General features: G+C 45.8%; 1 protein-coding gene across 1 annotated transcript; it reads left to right on the forward strand.

Moving 5' to 3' along the window:
• Positions 1–373: 373 nt before the first annotated feature.
• LOC123160171 (uncharacterized protein At2g27730, mitochondrial) lies at positions 374–2529 on the forward strand. Its single transcript, XM_044577979.1, has 3 exons — positions 374–625; positions 743–835; positions 2250–2529. The coding sequence occupies exons 1-3, from the start codon at positions 479–481 to the stop codon at positions 2268–2270; spliced, it is 261 nt and encodes an 86-aa protein (XP_044433914.1). The 5' UTR covers positions 374–478; the 3' UTR covers positions 2271–2529.
• The last annotated feature ends 16325 nt before the right edge of the window (positions 2530–18854 follow it).

Consider the following 18854-nt stretch of genomic DNA (forward strand, 5'->3'; position numbering starts at 1 on the left):
CTTCCATCTATATAGGGCCTAATGCATTTTCTAAGACCGTCTTTGACTATTGACAAGATTAATAGTACATGACATGCACAATGTGAAAATTATATCATCGAAAGCTCCTTTCACACACGAATTTAACGGTGTGCTTTGTGTAAGTTGCATGTCATATATTATTGCTCTAATATTTGGTCAAAGTTAGCCTCAAAAAGCGCATTAGGCCCTATATAGATGGAAGGAGGGAGTATACACGAACAACCCCACCCAACACCGAGATACCCCAACGAAACTACTGGGCGAACGACACTGCCCGGCCGAACCATGCACGATCGCTGATTGAACGGCTTGATACAGTACATCTTGTGTAAATGGACGTCTTGATGGGTAGCATCGTGTGTAAATCGTCCATCCTTGTCGTGTGTATAGCAGCGTTCATACCCCAAAGGCCCAAAGACCCGACAGATTCGCGAGAGCTCGAGAGAGTGCGACCATAATGGCGATGAGATGCGCACTGACCTCCCTCCCCGCGCGCCTCCGGTCCCCGGCGGTGGTGGCCAGCGGGACCCGGCGTCTTCTGAGTGACGGGAAGGGGCGCGTGCTCAGCGAGGAGGAGCGCGCCAAGGAGAACGTCTACATCCAGGTCGGTCGCATCCCATCCAAAACCCTATTTAACCCATGCCCTTAATCCTTCGTCATCCGATCTGATACTCATCTGTAACATGGTGGTGTTTCGTTTTGATTTTGCGGCGGGGAGCAGAAGATGGAGAGGGAGAGGCGGGAGAAGCTCAAGAAAAAGCTCGAACAGGAGAAGGATGCGGCCGACAAGGCTAAGTCCGGCGCCGACGGCAAGGTATACGACACTGCCCTCTAGGTTACAGTTTAGTGCGTAGACCCTCAATGGCTTAGGAACACTAACATAAATTAAAATAGTACTACGTGTGCACTTTCTGCTACCCATACATTTGGGGTAACTGCAGCTGCGTGGGTTATTTGAAGTTATTGCAATTCTGTAGTATTACAACTGCAAGTGTCAAACCACTTGCTGTCTGAATGGTACTCCCTCCGTTCGGAATTACTTGTCGCGAAAATGGATGTATCTAGACGTATTTTAGTTCTAGATACATCCATTTCTGAGACAAATAATTCCGAACGGAGGGAGTAGATGCCAAGTCGATGTGGCTAGAAGGTGTGGGAACTCCTCCATCCCTGAGAAAAGTGTGTAGGGATGTTACCAGCTTTTGGCAAGAATACCTTCTGCCAAGTTTTGTTATGGAGGGCATGCGAATGTTTTGATCATGTGTTACCTGCGAAGATGGTTGCATCATGGGAATGGCTTGTTTAATGATTGACTTTGTGATAGAGGAGATGGAAAGGTAAATGAAGTGTTTGAGCTGAAAGACATTGTGTGCTCACGTGAAGCACTGATGATTATCTGTTTTGAGTTCAACTGAGATATGATTTGGCTAAGTACATGTTGATACACCATCGTACACACTATAGTCTGATGAAAGCAACACTCTCTAAATTTTCTGAGTAAAACTATTTCTAATCAATACATCGATGTGTTTGAAATACTGTAAAGTCTTTTCTTCCCGCTATAATCAGAAAATATTGGTTCTTAATGTCCATCTATTTACATAATCCTGGAAAAGGAGAAACAGTCCAATTGTGTTTATTTGGGAATGGTTTACCGTGCACACTATAATCTGACGAAAGCAACACAAATTTTTCCGAGAAACCTTTTCTAATCAATTCATCAACATCAATGTGTTTGAAATACCATGAAATCTTCCTTTTTCCTGGAATTCAGGTAATATTGATTCTTAATATCCATCTATTTACATAATTTTGAAAAGAAAAGGCAATCCAATTGTGTTTGTTTGGGAAAGGTTCACGTCATTTGCCGAAACAAGTTCTTAATCATGTTCTAGAATCTGATTTATGTCGCAAACACCCTTTTAGCATAATGTGTGGATTCCTCCAAATGTGGAGCATTGTTTGGCAGATTTTGACGACCACTTACTATATGATGTTTCATTTCAATGAAATGGAGCAGGGCTTTGGCCCTTTTGATGTAAGAAAAGCTAAATGCTCAGATTTTCCCTTGATTTATGGGCATGCCATGCTTTTTGTAGAGTTATGTAGTTTACCAGTTTCTAAGTAATTGCTGCCCTTTATATAGATGCGATTTGCGCTGCCTTTTGCACTCTTATCACTGCAGCATTAGTCTGCGCTGTTACTATCACATCTGTTCATCTTGACAGAAGGCCGAGGGAACTAACTAGGAGCGATCTTCGCCTGCCTGAAGGTGACCCCATCTTGGATGCATCTGGGGGACATTTGTGTTTATAGATGTCCAAAGATGGAAGAATAAATTCTGTAAAACGTTGATAGCACTAGCTTTGCTTTGTTTTCGGTTTGCCGCGCTTGTTGAGGATATAATCCAGGGACCATAAACATTGATAACTGGGAACTTGTATCGTTGCTGGACCAAATATTTGTCGCCCTTTTGCGCATTTGGTTGTATGGTATGGGTCACCACCACATGGTTCTCGTTTTTCTTTCGTCTTGCAGAATGCAGATTGCACTGCCAGCCCATATATGTTTGGAGAGCCATGCTATCGCTGGTTCTGAATCTTGACGGTTTAGGGTTAATCTCTTTGCAAATGGCGTGTTCGAAGCATCCTTGGTCAAATATTTGGCATTGCCAACATTGGCAAGCCAATAATTGGTAAAATCAAAAGTTGCCAGCATTTGGCAACCTTTTGTGAGATTGACAGCGAAAATTGGTATGCAACCAATCTCTAGCCAACATTTGACAGTTGCCAAAATTTGACATGCCAACTTTTGGCATCAAACTAGTTAGTCTTGCAGAGAAGCAAGTGGCTTTGACAGTTGCCAAAATTTGACATGCCAACTTTTGGCATCAAACTAATTAGCCTTGCAAGCAAGCAAGTGGCTATGACATGCTAACATTTAGCATCAAACCAATTAGCCTTGCAAGCAAGCAAGTGATGTGTTCGAAGCATCCTTGAACGAAATTATGCAAGCAGCGGCCTACTTAAGACATGTGCAATGCCGTTATTTTAGCAATGTTATGTATGATTTTTTTATTTATAGAAACAGCCAAAGGCATCTTAAATCCGATTAATATCGAGGAAAGCAAAAGGCCAGTGCAATGGATAAACTAGACGTGGAACAACCAATAAAAACAAGAATTACATTGAAAAGCATATTCTTCCTCCGATTGTACAACGCCCACAAGAGAACAATAAAGTAAGGCGATCTGCAAACACCCTCGTCGTATCAAGCTTTGAATACCGCAATAGCCACTCACATACGAGATCTATGAATCATTTAACTAACATCGGCTAGAGCGTCATCCACGCACAACATCCCTTGAGACGAGATCAATAAGTCGTTGAAACATTAAAGAAGATACACCATGAGATTGCTTTTCTTTTCCCTCTCTCCAGGCGACTAGGGAAAGCCTTCCTTCGCTCGATCTCCGCTGGTGAACCCGTGAATTCGCCTCCCCTCCTTCTACCACTCGGACAACCGGTGCCGGGGAGGGGATTTTTGGTGCCTCGTCACCGGCTAGTAGATAGGTAGGGTTTTAGTTCTCGCAGGGGCGGTGTTTGGACGGATGATGGCGCATTTTCTTCGAGTCAGTATTCCAGGCTCTGATCCTCCTCATGTTCTTCCGCTAGGGCGGACTAGACGGAGCTCCGACGTAGATTCCTGCCAGCTCCTCGGGTTGGCAAGGTTAGGGTTTCTCGCCGTGCGTACGACTGCAGATCTGGACGCTGGTCCTTAGGGGCACGTGCACGAAGACTTCCTGGTTGTCGTCGACAAGGTCAGGCCGGCTCCGGTATGGAGCGCCGACAACGGCGCATCGGTGGCTCATTCTGGCGGCGACAATGGTCGTTCGATGGTCCATGGACCTCGATGTAATTTTTATTATGTTTGAGGTGTTTTGTACTTCCAATGAATCTCTCTAATAGATCTGATCTTTTCGCAAAAAAAAAGTTGAAGCAACATTGGCTAGAGCATCACCCCATGCTAAACAGACTTGCAATCCATTGCCACCAGTTCAGGGGTTGGAGAAACCGAGCGAAGCCACACAATAACACGGAAGAAGATGTCGAAGTTGCCACACCAATAGACAGCAATAACTCTCAATGAAAGACACACAAACTATCAAAATTTGAAGAAATCAAAAGATCTAGGGACACAAACTCGTACAGGTCCTTCGTTGGCGCCGGATCGGATGTCGTCGAGGTAGGGAGAGACCGTATATACCTTATTTCCACACGCAATTGCCGCTACCACCTCTTCGATGTCATAGCAGAACCAGAAACCTAAGACAAAAAAAGATGTAGAGACGGGTCCCGAGTCCTCTTGCCGCTGACGATGCCACCAGACAAGAAAGAGAAAGGGGGCCGAGACAGAGGCGTGTACGGAAGTTGTAAGTGCATCTAGTGCCCCTTAGTGATTTTGGTGTATTGAAGATTCATAGGTTAAAGGACTAATGCGTTTGTGAGTGTACACATCTTTATAAGTCTATGAGGAGTTTGATATTTACACAGAAAGTCGACCCCTAAAAATGAATGTCTTCAACTGAAGACTTTGGCCTTCTGAAGACTTTGAAAGTGAAGAAATTGGTGTGATCATGAAGACTTAATATTCATGCAAGGAATATGAAGCGTGAAGACTTTTGTTTTCGTAGTTTCCTTTTCTTTTTCTTGAGTCATAGGAAACACCGTACTGTTAAAGGGGGTCAAGGTAAAACTAAGGAAAAGTTTCCAAGTGATGCTCATCTCAAAATTCTACACCTACCAATCCTTTCGAGTGAAGCCATTGGAAATCTCATGCAGTTCAGTCAATATATTCAGTGACAGAGACGAAGATCTTTTGGTCTCAAAGGAATTTGTTCTGACTGAGGAGTTAGGAATTCGCCAGTGCGGATTGCCTACAGGTGAGGAACATGATAGCCCTGAGGAATTGATAGCTCAAATATCCGACCGTTGTTATGCTATGCGCCAGATGTCCCAAAATATCTACCCACCTAACGGTCATATCATTGAAGGGCATTTATGTCTTATCATGTCGGGATGCTCCCTAAGCTATAAATAGCCGCCCCCTACAACCACTAGCTGGTTGGCTCCTCCGAGAGAAACTAACACTTGTCATTGAGAGCATCCCATCCTCCGAGGACTTTGAGCGAAAATCATCAAGTGAGGAAAACCCAAACCCAAACACCTACAAACCCAAAGTGATTGAGCATCACTAAAGAGATTGTTCCTGTGTGGAACCGACGCTTGTTACCTTTGAGGACTGTGTATCCTCCAGACGTGTCACGCCCAATATGCGACCCTATCCAAAAGGAACTCGAAGGTCCCACCAAGGATAGACCCGCATATTGAAACGCTTTTGCAAGGTGGATATCATTACATCAACATTACATAATAGATGGGGATACATACATAAGGCATACAATGCCACATGAATACAACATTACAATACATCAGAGCATCATCCGACTACGGATGAAACACAAACAGAAACTCAAACGACATCCACCCTGCTAGCCCAGGCTGCCGACCTGGAACCTATCCCCTGATCGAAGAAGCAGAAGAAGAACTCAACGCAAGCAAGCATCGCTCTCGCGTCATGATCATCACATAAGCTGTACCTGCAACTGTTGTTGTAGTAATCTGTGAGCCACGAGGACTCAGCAATCCCATTACCATGGGTATCAAGACTAGCAAAGCTTAAAGGGAAAGGAAGGGGTAAAGTGGTGAGGCTGCAGCAGCGACTAAGCATGATATGGTGGCTAACATACGCAAATAAAGAGCGAGAAGAGATCAAGCGGAACGGTCGTGAAGCTAGCAATGATCAAGAAGTGATCCTGAACTCCTACTTACGTCAAACATAACCCAGAAACCGTGTTCACTTCCCGGACTCCGCCGAGAAGAGACCATCACGGCTACACACGCGGTTGATGCGTTTTAATTCAGATCTGGTGTCAAGTTATCTACAACCGGACATTAACAAATTCCCATCTGCCAATAACCGCAGGCACGGCTTTCGAAAGATTATACCCTGCAGGGGTGTCCCAACTTAGCCCATGACAAGCTCTCGCGATCAACGAAGGAATAGACCTTCTCCCAGGAAGACCCGATCAGACTCGGAATCCCGGTTTACAAGACATTTCGACAATGGTAAAACAAGACCAGCAAAGCCGCCCGATGCGCCGACAATCCCGATAGGAGCTGCACATATCTCGTTCTCAGGGCAACACCGGATGAACACTACGTACAACTAAAACCAACCCTCGAGTTTCCCCGAGGTGGCGCTGCAAGTGGCTCTGGTTCGGACCAACACTTAGACAAGCACTGGCCCGGGGGGGGGCTGTAATAAAGATGACCCTTGGGTTAATTACTCCCAAGGGAAATATAGGTGGTGGTGAGGCAAATGGTAAAAGTCAATGTTGGGCCTTGCTGGAGGAGTTTTATTCAAAGCGAACTGTCAAGGGGGTCCCATAAATCACCCGACCGCGTAAGGAACGCAAAATCCGGGAACATAACACCGGTATGACGGAAACTAGGGCGGCAAGAGTGGAACAAAACACCAGGCATAAGGCCGAGCCTTCCACCCTTTACCAAGTATATAGATGCATTAATAATATAAGAGGTATTGTGATATCCCAACCAAAATCCTGTCCACCATGAAGAAATCTTCAACTTCACCTGCAACTAGCCACGCTATAAGAGGGCTGAGCAACGCGGTAACATAGCCAAACAACGGTTTGCATAGGAAAGGTGTCAAAGGTTAGAGGTTCATGGCAATATGGGATGGCTCGACAAACAGATGATAGGTAGCGCAGCAAAGCGATAGAACGAAACAACTAGCATAGCAATGATAGTAGTGAGATCCAGGGTAGCGGTCATCTTGTCTGAAATCCCGCAAGGAAGAAGAACGAGTCCATGAAGAAGACGAACGGAAGAAGTCAAACGAATCCTCACAACTCCAGAACGAAACCGTAGGCATCCCGGAAAGAAGCAAACAACATGGTAAACACACAAGCATAATCATGGCATGATGCGCAACCAAGCATGATGCATGTCCGGTTAAATGAGGCATGGTATGGCAAAGTGCAACAAACAATACTACAAGTTAAGTGGAGCTCAATATGCAACGAGTTGCATATTGACAAAACACCACAAGCAATTATTTAGTTCGCTCTCGTTTAGGTACACAACCATGTTAAATGTTGTTAAACATGGCAAGAGGTGAGGCATAAAGAAACTAACTACCTAGGCAAGTTTAAATGAGGCCGGAACAACAAACAACAATTCCGGAAAATCCCCATATGCAAATTTTAGATTCGGTACTGTTCTGCCCTAAACACAATTTTAATGTTGTTAAACAGAAAAATAAAGTGGACCATGATAATCTAGGCATTTTTCCACCCCATTTACATATAAAGTTTATTAAAATCCGAGCTACGGTTATTTAGTTATGAAATAAATCATTTTAACATGGCATATTAGCAAATTTAAACAAACAACATTTTAAACATTTTTAACATGGATGAAAAAGGCATATTATTAATCTACACAATTTTCTGAGCATTTTACATATATAAATTATTTTAATCTGATGCACCGTTTATTAGTTATTAAAAGCATGAAGTTAAAGGGGGTTTCTGCAAAACTGCAAATCCCTGGAAATTGATTAAATCGCAGTTAAGGAAAAAAAGAAGATCTGGGCCAAAACTGGGGTGGACTGGGCCTCACATTGGGCCTTGAGGCCGGCTTGGAGGGAAGGCTGCAGGAGGGGCGATGGGCCTTGGCGCTGGAGGGGAGGCAGCCCAGGCGCAGGGACTCGGTCAACGCAGGCGAGCAGAGGCGCTGGCTGCGTGCGTCTTCTCCTGCTCGATGCAGGAGCAGGGGAGGTCGGCGATGGACTGCAGAGAAGGCCCGGCGAGGTGGGGATGGGACGGATCCGGCTGGCCGGCGCCGGATCCGGGCAACGACGGCGCGGACGGAGCTCAGGGGCGGCCATGGCGAGGCAGGGGATTTGGCGAGGCGGCTCCAGGCGATGACGGGCGCGGGACAGGCGCGGCTGGTGCTGTTGCTGTCCGTTCCAGCGCTCGACGGGAGGACGCAGGGGAAGCAGAGGAGCGGAGGCGGGGCGTCGGCCACGGCCGGACTTGGCGGCGGGGACGGCGAGGCAAGGCGGAGGAGGCACGGCTGCAGCAGGCTCCGGCGAGGAACAACGGGGTCGGGGAGGTCCTCGGCTGTCCTGGAAGGAGGCTCGGGAGACTCGACGGCACGACGGGACGAGGCCGATTTGCTCCTGCTCGAACTGAAGGTGGCCACGGGGATGGATCTAGAGGAGGAGGAGGTTGGCTGGTTGGATCGATGGGTGGATCGGGCAGGCAGGGGCTGCGCTTGCCGGCGGCGTTGAAAGCGAGGAGCGACGCGGCTGTGGGTTGGGTCGATTTGGAATACGAGGAAAAAGGGGCTAGGTGGATCGGGATGGATCCCGAGAGAACAGTGGCGGCGGCGGACACGGAAGGATGGGACATTGATCCAAAAATTTAGGGTTGGGGCCTAGTTTATATAGCAAGGGGATTAGGTTAGGGACTATCCGGTCCGTCCGGTCGTAATCGGGCAGCCGAGAATAGATAGGTTAGGAAAGTCTAAATAAGAAACGAAGATGTTTTAGGGAAGTTGGGGGATGATTCGGACTCATCGGTCATGACCGTGCGGGTCGGGTTTGGGGAAGTTTCGGACATGGATGCGAGGGGGTTCGATGCACTGTGCAAAGAGGGATTAGATGGGCTGTGCGGAGGGGGTTGGGCTGAGAAGAGAGAAGAGAAGGCAGCCCGGCAACAGTTTCGGAGACCGAAACGTCCGACGATTAAACCGGCAACGGTGCCGCTACGGATGACGGTTGGGCTATCAAACGGACTCCGAATGCGACAAAACTTGGCAGGCGGCCTGCCTACACTAAAATAAGACCGCATGACAAGTGGCAACCCATTCCGAGAACATTTTTATGCTAGTTATAAAATAATATTTTGGAGGTGCCGCGGGCGCGTGCGAGTGTGGTCGGGCTCAGAACGGACAACGGAGAGAACCGGCGGAACACGAACGGATGCAAGTTTTATGAAAACGATGCCGATGCAATGCGAATGATGACATGAGACGAGATGCATAACAAGAACAAAATGCAAAACAACAGACAAAAACCCAACCACAGAGGAAATAATAAATCACATCTCCGGAAAAGGCAAGAGTCGGAGTTACGAATATGGAAAGTTGTATGTGGGGCGTTACAACACTCCACCACTACGAGAGGATCTCGTCCCGAGATCTAGGATGGCACCGGAGGGAAAAGGAAGAGGAAGATAAGCGGTAAAACTAAGTTGCTTCTTCGACCAATGAGTGAAACCATGAACCTTGAGAGGTTGAAAAGTTGAAAGAAAGAACACAACGCAGTTGAACACAATTGAGAGCACTGCGGTAGAAAATAGAAACAAGGGGCACCATGTGAACCTTGAAGGTTGCAAAGACATGAATGAAGAGTACAATGGACAGGAAGGAATTGGAACCACTCTGGTTGAAACGAGATAAGAATGAATAAGAATGATATAATTTTGGCAGCACTCCGACTGTAAATGGAAGGAATTGAACATGAACTTAACAAGATGAGAGGATACTTGATGAAATCAACAACACACTGCCTCCAGAACTATTGAAGGAATGGCACAAGGGGTAAGAAGGATTTCAGACAGCACTCCGATTGAAAATGATAGGCAAAACTTGATAATATGAAAAGAACTTGAAGAGATGACACAACACTCCGGTTAAATGGAGAAGCAAGGAGAAGAACATGATCTTGCCAAAGCAAGATGATGAGTGAAGAGAACAACATCACAATGCCTTTGGAATGAAAGAATAGAAGCTAGATCATTGGAATAACAGAATGAAGGAGAAAATGCCAACTTCTGCTACAATTGAGCTTGAAAAGCATCCTTGCAAAGAAGATTACAACGGGGTTGTTAGAAAATCAACAACGAGAAGGACAAGTTTGTAGTGGGCTTATGGAAAACATCTCAAGACTATGGGGTGAGCTTCTGCCACCAACGGGAACAAATGATTGGATTGATATCAACAAGGAGACGAGAAGCTAATATCACCGGGAGGATAAATGAAGAACTTGGGTCATTTATAAGCACCATACATAGCAACAATCCTTAGGGAAGGCTTTAGGTGAAATATGACACAAGATAACTCCAATGGAGGGATTGATGGATTTAAAATACCTCATTCTTGACAACATGTGAATCATGAAACACGGACCCAAATTGTCAAGACTGACATTACACCACCTCAAGAGATAAGGTAGAAAGAATTGCACTTTGGAATGCAAGATGAAGAATGCTTGAACGCCTCAAAACAAAACATGTGTTGAGCACCATGTTTATTTTTTTTTGAGTATAGCTTGGCGGATCATAACTTCAAGAGAAATTTTGAAGAACAAATGAAGAATGAAAGGAATCCTTGATGAACCATCGTGTAGAGCCTCCATGAAGAATTCCGGTAATAAAAGGATGATAGAAAGAAGGAGAAGTTGAAAACACAAGGTGAAGCCTTGCAATGATTTAGATGGAGTTTTGCGATGATATAACCAAGAAAACTTGGAACTCCGGAAAGAAAAGATGAATATTAGAACCGAGAATTACTTCATCATGAACAATCTCCGGAAGAAAAGAATTGAATCACCTCGAGGAAATAAGAATAAGATTTATTGCATGCTTATCCTTCATCAAATTAAACTGATGACAAGCAATGGATTTGGCATACTACTTATTCTCGTAGAAAGAATTAAGAGAGATATAGCATAAACTTGAGAAGGTATTGATGGAACCACCGGTTGGATTTGGAAACAACGAATGAATTAATATGAATTGATACGCTAACGAAGAAAGTGAAATCATGAACAAACCATCGAAAGAATTGAAAATGAGATTAGCAAAGGCACAATTCACCGGGAAGAATTGGAAAAACGAATGAAGATACTTGAGGGGATTTAAATACAAGTGAACGCAGAGATCCCGAGCTGATTAGATAATACTTGAACGATGCACCGGTTAGATTTGGAGAAAAAGAGTTGAAAGCTTGAATGAATAATTATGACATGATGGCCTTCGGAGGAAAGAAATGGAAACAACTCATGAAATGCTCCGGATGGGTGAAAAGAATTCTCACAATCAAAAACAATTATGAGAGGATGGCATGAAGCTAGAACCACGAATCTTTGGGAGAACGGACCAGATTTAGAGGAAAAACTCTTCTTTGGTCTTCAAAATCCGAGAATGACAAGGAGAAACACCACCAAATTGTTGAGGCACTCCGGAAGGATTAAAAGAGGAAAGATTGAGCCAAAGATGAAAATGATTTGAAATCAATCTTGGAAAGGCATCTGACTGATGTAATCCATTCTTACGTCACATTTGAAAAGAATTTGGGAATGGCTCCGGAAAAATTAGAAGAGTCAGGTAAGATCCTTGGAAAAGACCTGTGGGTTAGGGCCCACTCAAAAGAAAACACCGTTGGAAATGATTGAAAGGGGGGATTGCACCGGTTGAATTAAATGACTTGAATGAGATAACAACCTCGAAATATCTTGAACGGATTGAGAATGGAAACACAAGTCTTCCGAGATATCTTGAGCACTCCAGAACAAATGAATAGCGAGAAGTGAAAGATTAAGAGGTGCACCGGTATGAACAAGCATTTGACACGAGGAAAAAAATATGATCAACACCAAAAGCTTGAAATTAACACCACTGGAGAAGAAACAATAATGAAGGATGATGAACTTGAAGCTCGTGAGCATCTTCACGAGGGATCACCGGATCAGAACATTGATCGAAAAGAGTGAAGTGACTTCACATGAATAAATGGATACTTGATTAAAATAAATGAGTCCTTGAAGAAAAAGGGGTGGGAGGGCGGGAAAACAAAGACAACTTGGGACGGATGAAACAAACACCATTGAGAAAACTGAGAGGTGATCTTGCGAATGTTGAAATGATCGGATCCACTTGAAAAGAAGCACACCGGTTGGAAAGAATTGACATGACAATCTCGATGATCGAAAGGATTAGCACTCCCATAGAAATATGAGAACACCATTTAAGAAAGGTATGGATTCAACATTTGACTCGAAGCAACTCGAATACCACAAATAAAACAAAACAAAGGATTGGCTTGCAGAATAAGCCGGAACAAACATATGATAGAGATTCCGTCCGAAGTTTTCGTGGTGGGGCCCACACGGGCTCGAGTGTACAGCACCATCATGTACAAGGCAGTGCACATGACATACGAAGTGTCCCCGAACCAGCATAGCCAAGGGTTCTTTAAGACGCAACGAGACCACTGTAAAAACGACCGTGGAAAGGCGGACCACTAGACGTCGAACCCCAATCTCATATCATGCATCTGTCGAAAAGATATTCTAGGAGCTACTTGAATTCCCACCTATAAAACTCCCGAAACTTTCTGGTTATGCAATCTGGTGTTGGGGATACAGGGGAAGCAATATATCTCACCCAAACTAACAATACCTACATCCAAGCTGTATCCATCCGTCAACACATAACCAAGAAACCTTCGGACATCATGTACCTCAACCTTCGAAAAGCATCCGTTATACAAGTTATGGCAATACTCCCGAGCTCGCCCCAGTACTGGGTTATCGGGGTTATCTCACCAACAACTGCATAAAAGAGATTTTTGATGTCGGCAAATCTCAGGTATTCCAGAACTGCAACGATAATTGTGACGACAACACCTCAGAGCTCGACTCCCCGGGTCAAAGCCACAAAAATAGACACGAGGCACCAAGAACAATGTTCTCGTCACAAAACCATCGGAACGATTCCAAGATACCCGCGTGATCCTAAAAAAAAATTTGAGTGAAATTTGAGGAGAGGAAAGACAAAACATCTACGTCAGGAGACCTCACTAGAGCGACGAAGGGACTGAGGAGTAAAAAGAATCCTACTCTCCGATATATATAATCCTAAGACTCAAAATAGTTTTTTTTTCTAGACTCAACAATGGCCAACAATCAAGGGGGCTCCTATGGTCGGTCGAGGCTCTGATACCAACTTGTCACGCCCAATATGCGACCCTATCCAAAAGGAACTCGAAGGTCCCACCAAGGATAGACCCGCATATTGAAACGCTTTTGCAAGGTGGATATCATTACATCAACATTACATAATAGATGGGGATACATACATAAGGCATACAATGCCACATGAATACAACATTACAATACATCAGAGCATCATCCGACTACGGATGAAACACAAACAGAAACTCAAACGACATCCACCCTGCTAGACCAGGCTGCCGACCTGGAACCTATCCCCTGATCGAAGAAGCAGAAGAAGAACTCAACGCAAGCAAGCATCGCTCTCGCATCATGATAATCGCATAAGCTGTACCTGCAACTGTTGTTGTAGTAATCTGTGAGCCACGAGGACTCAGCAATCCCATTACCATGGGTATCAAGACTAGCAAAGCTTAAAGGGAAAGGAAGGGGTAAAGTGGTGAGGCTGCAGCAGCAACTAAGCATGATAGGGTGGCTAACATACGCAAATAAAGAGCGAGAAGAGATCAAGCGGAACGGTCGTGAAGCTAGCAATGATCAAGAAGTGATCCTGAACTCCTACTTACGTCAAACATAACCCAGAAACCGTGTTCACTTCCCGGACTCCGCCGAGAAGAGACCATCACGGCTACACACGCGGTTGATGCGTTTTAATTCAGATCTGGTGTCAAGTTATCTACAACCGGACATTAACAAATTCCCATCTGCCAATAACCGCAGGCACGGCTTTCGAAAGATTATACCCTGCAGGGGTGTCCCAACTTAGCCCATGACAAGCTCTCGCGATCAACGAAGGAATAGACCTTCTCCCAGGAAGACCCGATCAGACTCGGAATCCCGGTTTACAAGACATTTCGACAATGGTAAAACAAGACCAGCAAAGCCGCCCGATGCGCCGACAATCCCGATAGGAGCTGCACATATCTCGTTCTCAGGGCAACACCGGATGAACACTACGTACAACTAAAACCAACCCTCGAGTTTCCCCGAGGTGGCGCTGCAAGTGGCTCTGGTTCGGACCAACACTTAGACAAGCACTGGCCCGGGGGGGGGCTGTAATAAAGATGACCCTTGGGTTAATTACTCCCAAGGGAAATATAGGTGGTGGTGAGGCAAATGGTAAAAGTCAATGTTGGGCCTTGCTGGAGGAGTTTTATTCAAAGCGAACTGTCAAGGGGGTCCCATAAATCACCCGACCGCGTAAGGAACGCAAAATCCGGGAACATAACACCGGTATGACGGAAACTAGGGCGGCAAGAGTGGAACAAAACACCAGGCATAAGGCCGAGCCTTCCACCCTTTACCAAGTATATAGATGCATTAATAATATAAGAGGTATTGTGATATCCCAACCAAAATCCTGTCCACCATGAAGAAATCTTCAACTTCACCTGCAACTAGCCACGCTATAAGAGGGGCTGAGCAACGCGGTAACATAGCCAAACAACGGTTTGCATAGGAAAGGTGTCAAAGGTTAGAGGTTCATGGCAATATGGGATGGCTCGACAAACAGATGATAGGTAGCGCAGCAAAGCGATAGAACGAAGCAACTAGCATAGCAATGATAGTAGTGAGATCCAGGGTAGTGGTCATCTTGCCTGAAATCCCGCAAGGAAGAAGAACGAGTCCATGAAGAAGACGAACGGAAGAAGTCAAATGAATCCTCACAACTCCGGAACAAAACCGTAGGCAACCCGGAAAGAAGCAAACAACATGGTAAACACACAAGCATAATCATGGCATGATGCGCAACCAAGCATGATGCATGTCCGGTTAAATGAGGCATGGCATGGCAAAGTGCAACAAACAATACTACAAGTTAAGTGGAGCTCAATATGCAACGAGTTGCATATTGACAAAACACCACAAGCAATTATTTAGTTCGCTCTCGTTTAGGTACACAACCATGTTAAATGTTGTTAAACATGGCAAGAGGTGAGGCATAAAGAAACTAACTACCTAGGCAAGTTTAAATGAGGCCGGAACAACAAACAACAATTTCGGAAAATCCCCATATGCAAATTTTAGATTCGGTACTGTTCTGCCCTAAACACAATTTTAATGTTGTTAAACAGAAAAATAAAGTGGACAATGATAATCTAGGCATTTTTCCACCCCATTTACATATAAAGTTTATTAAAATCCGAGCTACGGTTATTTACTTATGAAATAAATCATTTTAACATGGCATATTAGCAAATTTAAACAAACAGCATTTTAAACATTTTTAACATGGATGAAAAAGGCATATTATTAATCTACACAATTTTCTGAGCATTTTACATATATAAATTATTTTAATCTGATGCACAGTTTATTAGTTATTAAAAGCATGAAGTTAAAGGGGGTTTCTGCAAAACTGCAAATCCCTGGAAATTGATTAAATCGCAGTTAAGGAAAAAAAGAAGATCTGGGCCAAAACTGGGGTGGACTGGGCCTCACATTGGGCCTTGAGGCCGGCTTGGAGGGAAGGCTGCAGGAGGGGCGATGGGCCTTGGCGCTGGAGGGGAGGCAGCCCAGGCGCAGGGACTCGGTCAACGCAGGCGAGCAGAGGCGCTGGCTGCGTGCGTCTTCTCCTGCTCGATGCAGGAGCAGGGGAGGTCGGCGATGGACTACAGAGAAGGCCCGGCGAGGTGGGGATGGGACGGATCCGGCTGGCCGGCGCCGGATCCGGGCAACGACGGCGCGGACGGAGCTCAGGGGCGGCCATGGCGAGGCAGGGGATTTGGCGAGGCGGCTCCAGGAGATGACGGGCGCGGGACAGGCGCGGCTGGTGCTGTTGCTGTCCGTTCCAGCACTCAACGGGAGGACGCAGGGGGAGTAGAGGAGCGGAGGCGGGGCGTCGGCCACGGCCGGACTTGGCGGCGGGGACGGCGAGGCAAGGCGGAGGAGGCACGGCTGCAGCAGGCTCCGGCGAGGAACAACGGGGTCGGGGAGGTCCTCGGCTGTCCTGGAAGGAGGCTCGGGAGACTCGACGGCACGACGGGACGAGGCCGATTTGCTCCTGCTCGAACTGAAGGTGGCCACGGGGATGGATCTAGAGGAGGAGGAGGTTGGCTGGTTGGATCGATGGGTGGATCGGGCAGGCAGGGGCTGCGCTTGCCGGCGGCGTTGAAAGTGAGGAGCGACGCGGCTGTGGGTTGGGTCGATTTGGAATACGAGGAAAAAGGGGCTAGGTGGATCGGGATGGATCCCGAGAGAACAGTGGCGGCGGCGGACACGGAAGGATGGGACATTGATCCAAAAATTTAGGGTTGGGGCCTAGTTTATATAGCAAGGGGATTAGGTTAGGGACTATCCGGTCCGTCCGGTCGTAATCGGGCAGCCGAGAATAGATAGGTTAGGAAAGTCTAAATAAGAAACGAAGATGTTTTAGGGAAGTTGGGGGATGATTCGGACTCATCGGTCATGACCGTGCGGGTCGGGTTGGGGGAAGTTTCGGACATGGATGCGAGGGGGTTCAATGCACTATGCAAAGAGGGATTAGATGGGCTGTGCGGAGGGGGTTGGGCTGAGAAGAGAGAAGAGAAGGCAGCCCGGCAACAGTTTCGGAGACCGAAACGTGCGACGATTAAACCGGCAACGGTGCCGCTACGGATGACGGTTGGGCTATCAAACGGACTCCGAATGCGACGAAACTTGGCAGGCGGCCTGCCTACACTAAAATAAGACCGCACGACAAGTTGAAACCCATTCCGAGAACATTTTTATGCCAGTTATAAAATAATATTTTGGAGGTGCCGCGGGCGCGTACGAGTGTGGTCGGGCTCAGAACGGACAACGGAGAGAACCGGCGGAACACGAACGGATGCAAGTTTTATGAAAACGATGCCGATGCAATGCGAATGATGACATGAGACGAGATGCATAACAAGAACAAAATGCAAAACAACAGACAAAAACCCAACCACGGAGGAAATAATAAATCACATCTCCGGAAAAGGCAAGAGTCGGAGTTACGAATATGGAAAGTTGTATGTGGGGCGTTACAAGACGGTTAGGTGTCATGGTCTAGAGCATCCAAGAGGAAATTGTGGACTGCCGAGTGACCGAGTCTGTGAAGGTTTGGAAGTCACCTGAAGACTTACCATGAGTGATTGGGCGAGGTCTGTTTGACCTTAGCTCAAGGAGAATACGGTGAGTATTGTGTGTCCTCAGGTTTAAATACCTAGCCGCTCCAACCAGACGTACAACTGTCACAGTAGTTGGAACTGGTCTACCAAATCACTATCTTCACCAAGCTACTGGTTCTATTTCTTCAACCCTTCCATTTCCTCAGTTACTTACTGATGTACTTGATCGTTACTGTTTGAAGACTTTGACTGAAGACTTTCTCAATTTCCTTAATCCTATTTCTTCAGTCAGTTTGTCTTCAACCTGCTTATCCTATGTTTACGCTACTTGTGCTCTGTGTTTGTTTTTCATTTCATCATGATGACTATGTTGTTACTCTGTTATGCTTACACTTGAGTGCTTATTCCACTACTAGTTGTTCGTGATTTAGGAATTTCCTCACCCTGAAATTCCTCAGACGAATTTGTAAAAATCGCCTATTCACCCCCCCTCTAGTCGACTTAACACACTTTTAGTTGGTATCAGAGCAAGGTACTCCCTTGTTCTGTGTGATTTTGGTTTAACCACCTGGAGTTTTAGTTATGTCGACTGCAGGTATGATCAAGGTCTCTACTGGGTGTCCTACCTTCCACGGGACGGACTACCCTACTGGAAGAATAAGATGCGAATGCATCTTGAGGCAATTGACAATGATCTCTGGTACGTTGTGGAGAATGGCGTTCCCTCTGTCTCACCTTCCTTGAACGTTGCTGGTGTGAAGAGATTCAAGTAACTCGACTCTCAAGCGAAGAACATCATATGTGGCCATCTGAGCAAAGGGCAGTATGGCAGAGTGAGTGCTTTGAAAACAGCTAAGCTTATCTGGGATATGCTTTCCAAGGTCAACGAAGGAGTCTCAACACAGCGTGACTCTTGAGTTGATGTTCTTCGCAATCTCTTCAATCACTTCAAGCGACTCGACAATGAAAATGATCAGCGAATCTTCGATTGCCTCACTGACATCTCAAATGAGCTTCAAGCACTTGGTGGCACTGACATCACCAACCATGAGGTGGTGAAGAAATTGCTGAGATCGCTTGATTCCTCATTCGATACTCTTGCATTGATGATTCAAGATCGTGGAGACTACAAGTCACTTGATCCCGCTGATATCCTCGAGAGGATAAACACTCATGAGTTCCAACTTGCTGAGAAGAGAGATCTCTATGGACCGAGCTATGGCAGATCACGCGCTTTGAAGGCCAAGGCAGTATCTGAATCTGAAGGTGAGGATTCTGGTAGCAGCCTTGGTGATCCTGAAGAACTGACCCAGGAGCTAGCAATGCTTGTGAGGAAATTCTAGTAGTTCTAAAGACGTGGTCGCTTTGGTAAATCCTCAAGAAGTGATGACGTTAGATCAGATTCCTCATCCCGTGACTACAAGAAGAGAACTTGCCACAAATGCAAGAAACCTAGTCAGTACATTCAAGATTGTCCTCTGTGGGAAAAGGAATCAAAGAAGAAGAAATACAAGGATTATAATTCTAATGACTCAAAGAAGAAGAAGAAATCTTCAAAGTCCTCATCATCAAAATCCTCAAAGTCTTCATCTC

The sequence above is a fragment of the Triticum aestivum genome, chromosome 7B (genome assembly GCF_018294505.1).
Source record: "Triticum aestivum cultivar Chinese Spring chromosome 7B, IWGSC CS RefSeq v2.1, whole genome shotgun sequence".
NCBI lineage: Eukaryota > Viridiplantae > Streptophyta > Magnoliopsida > Poales > Poaceae > Triticum > Triticum aestivum.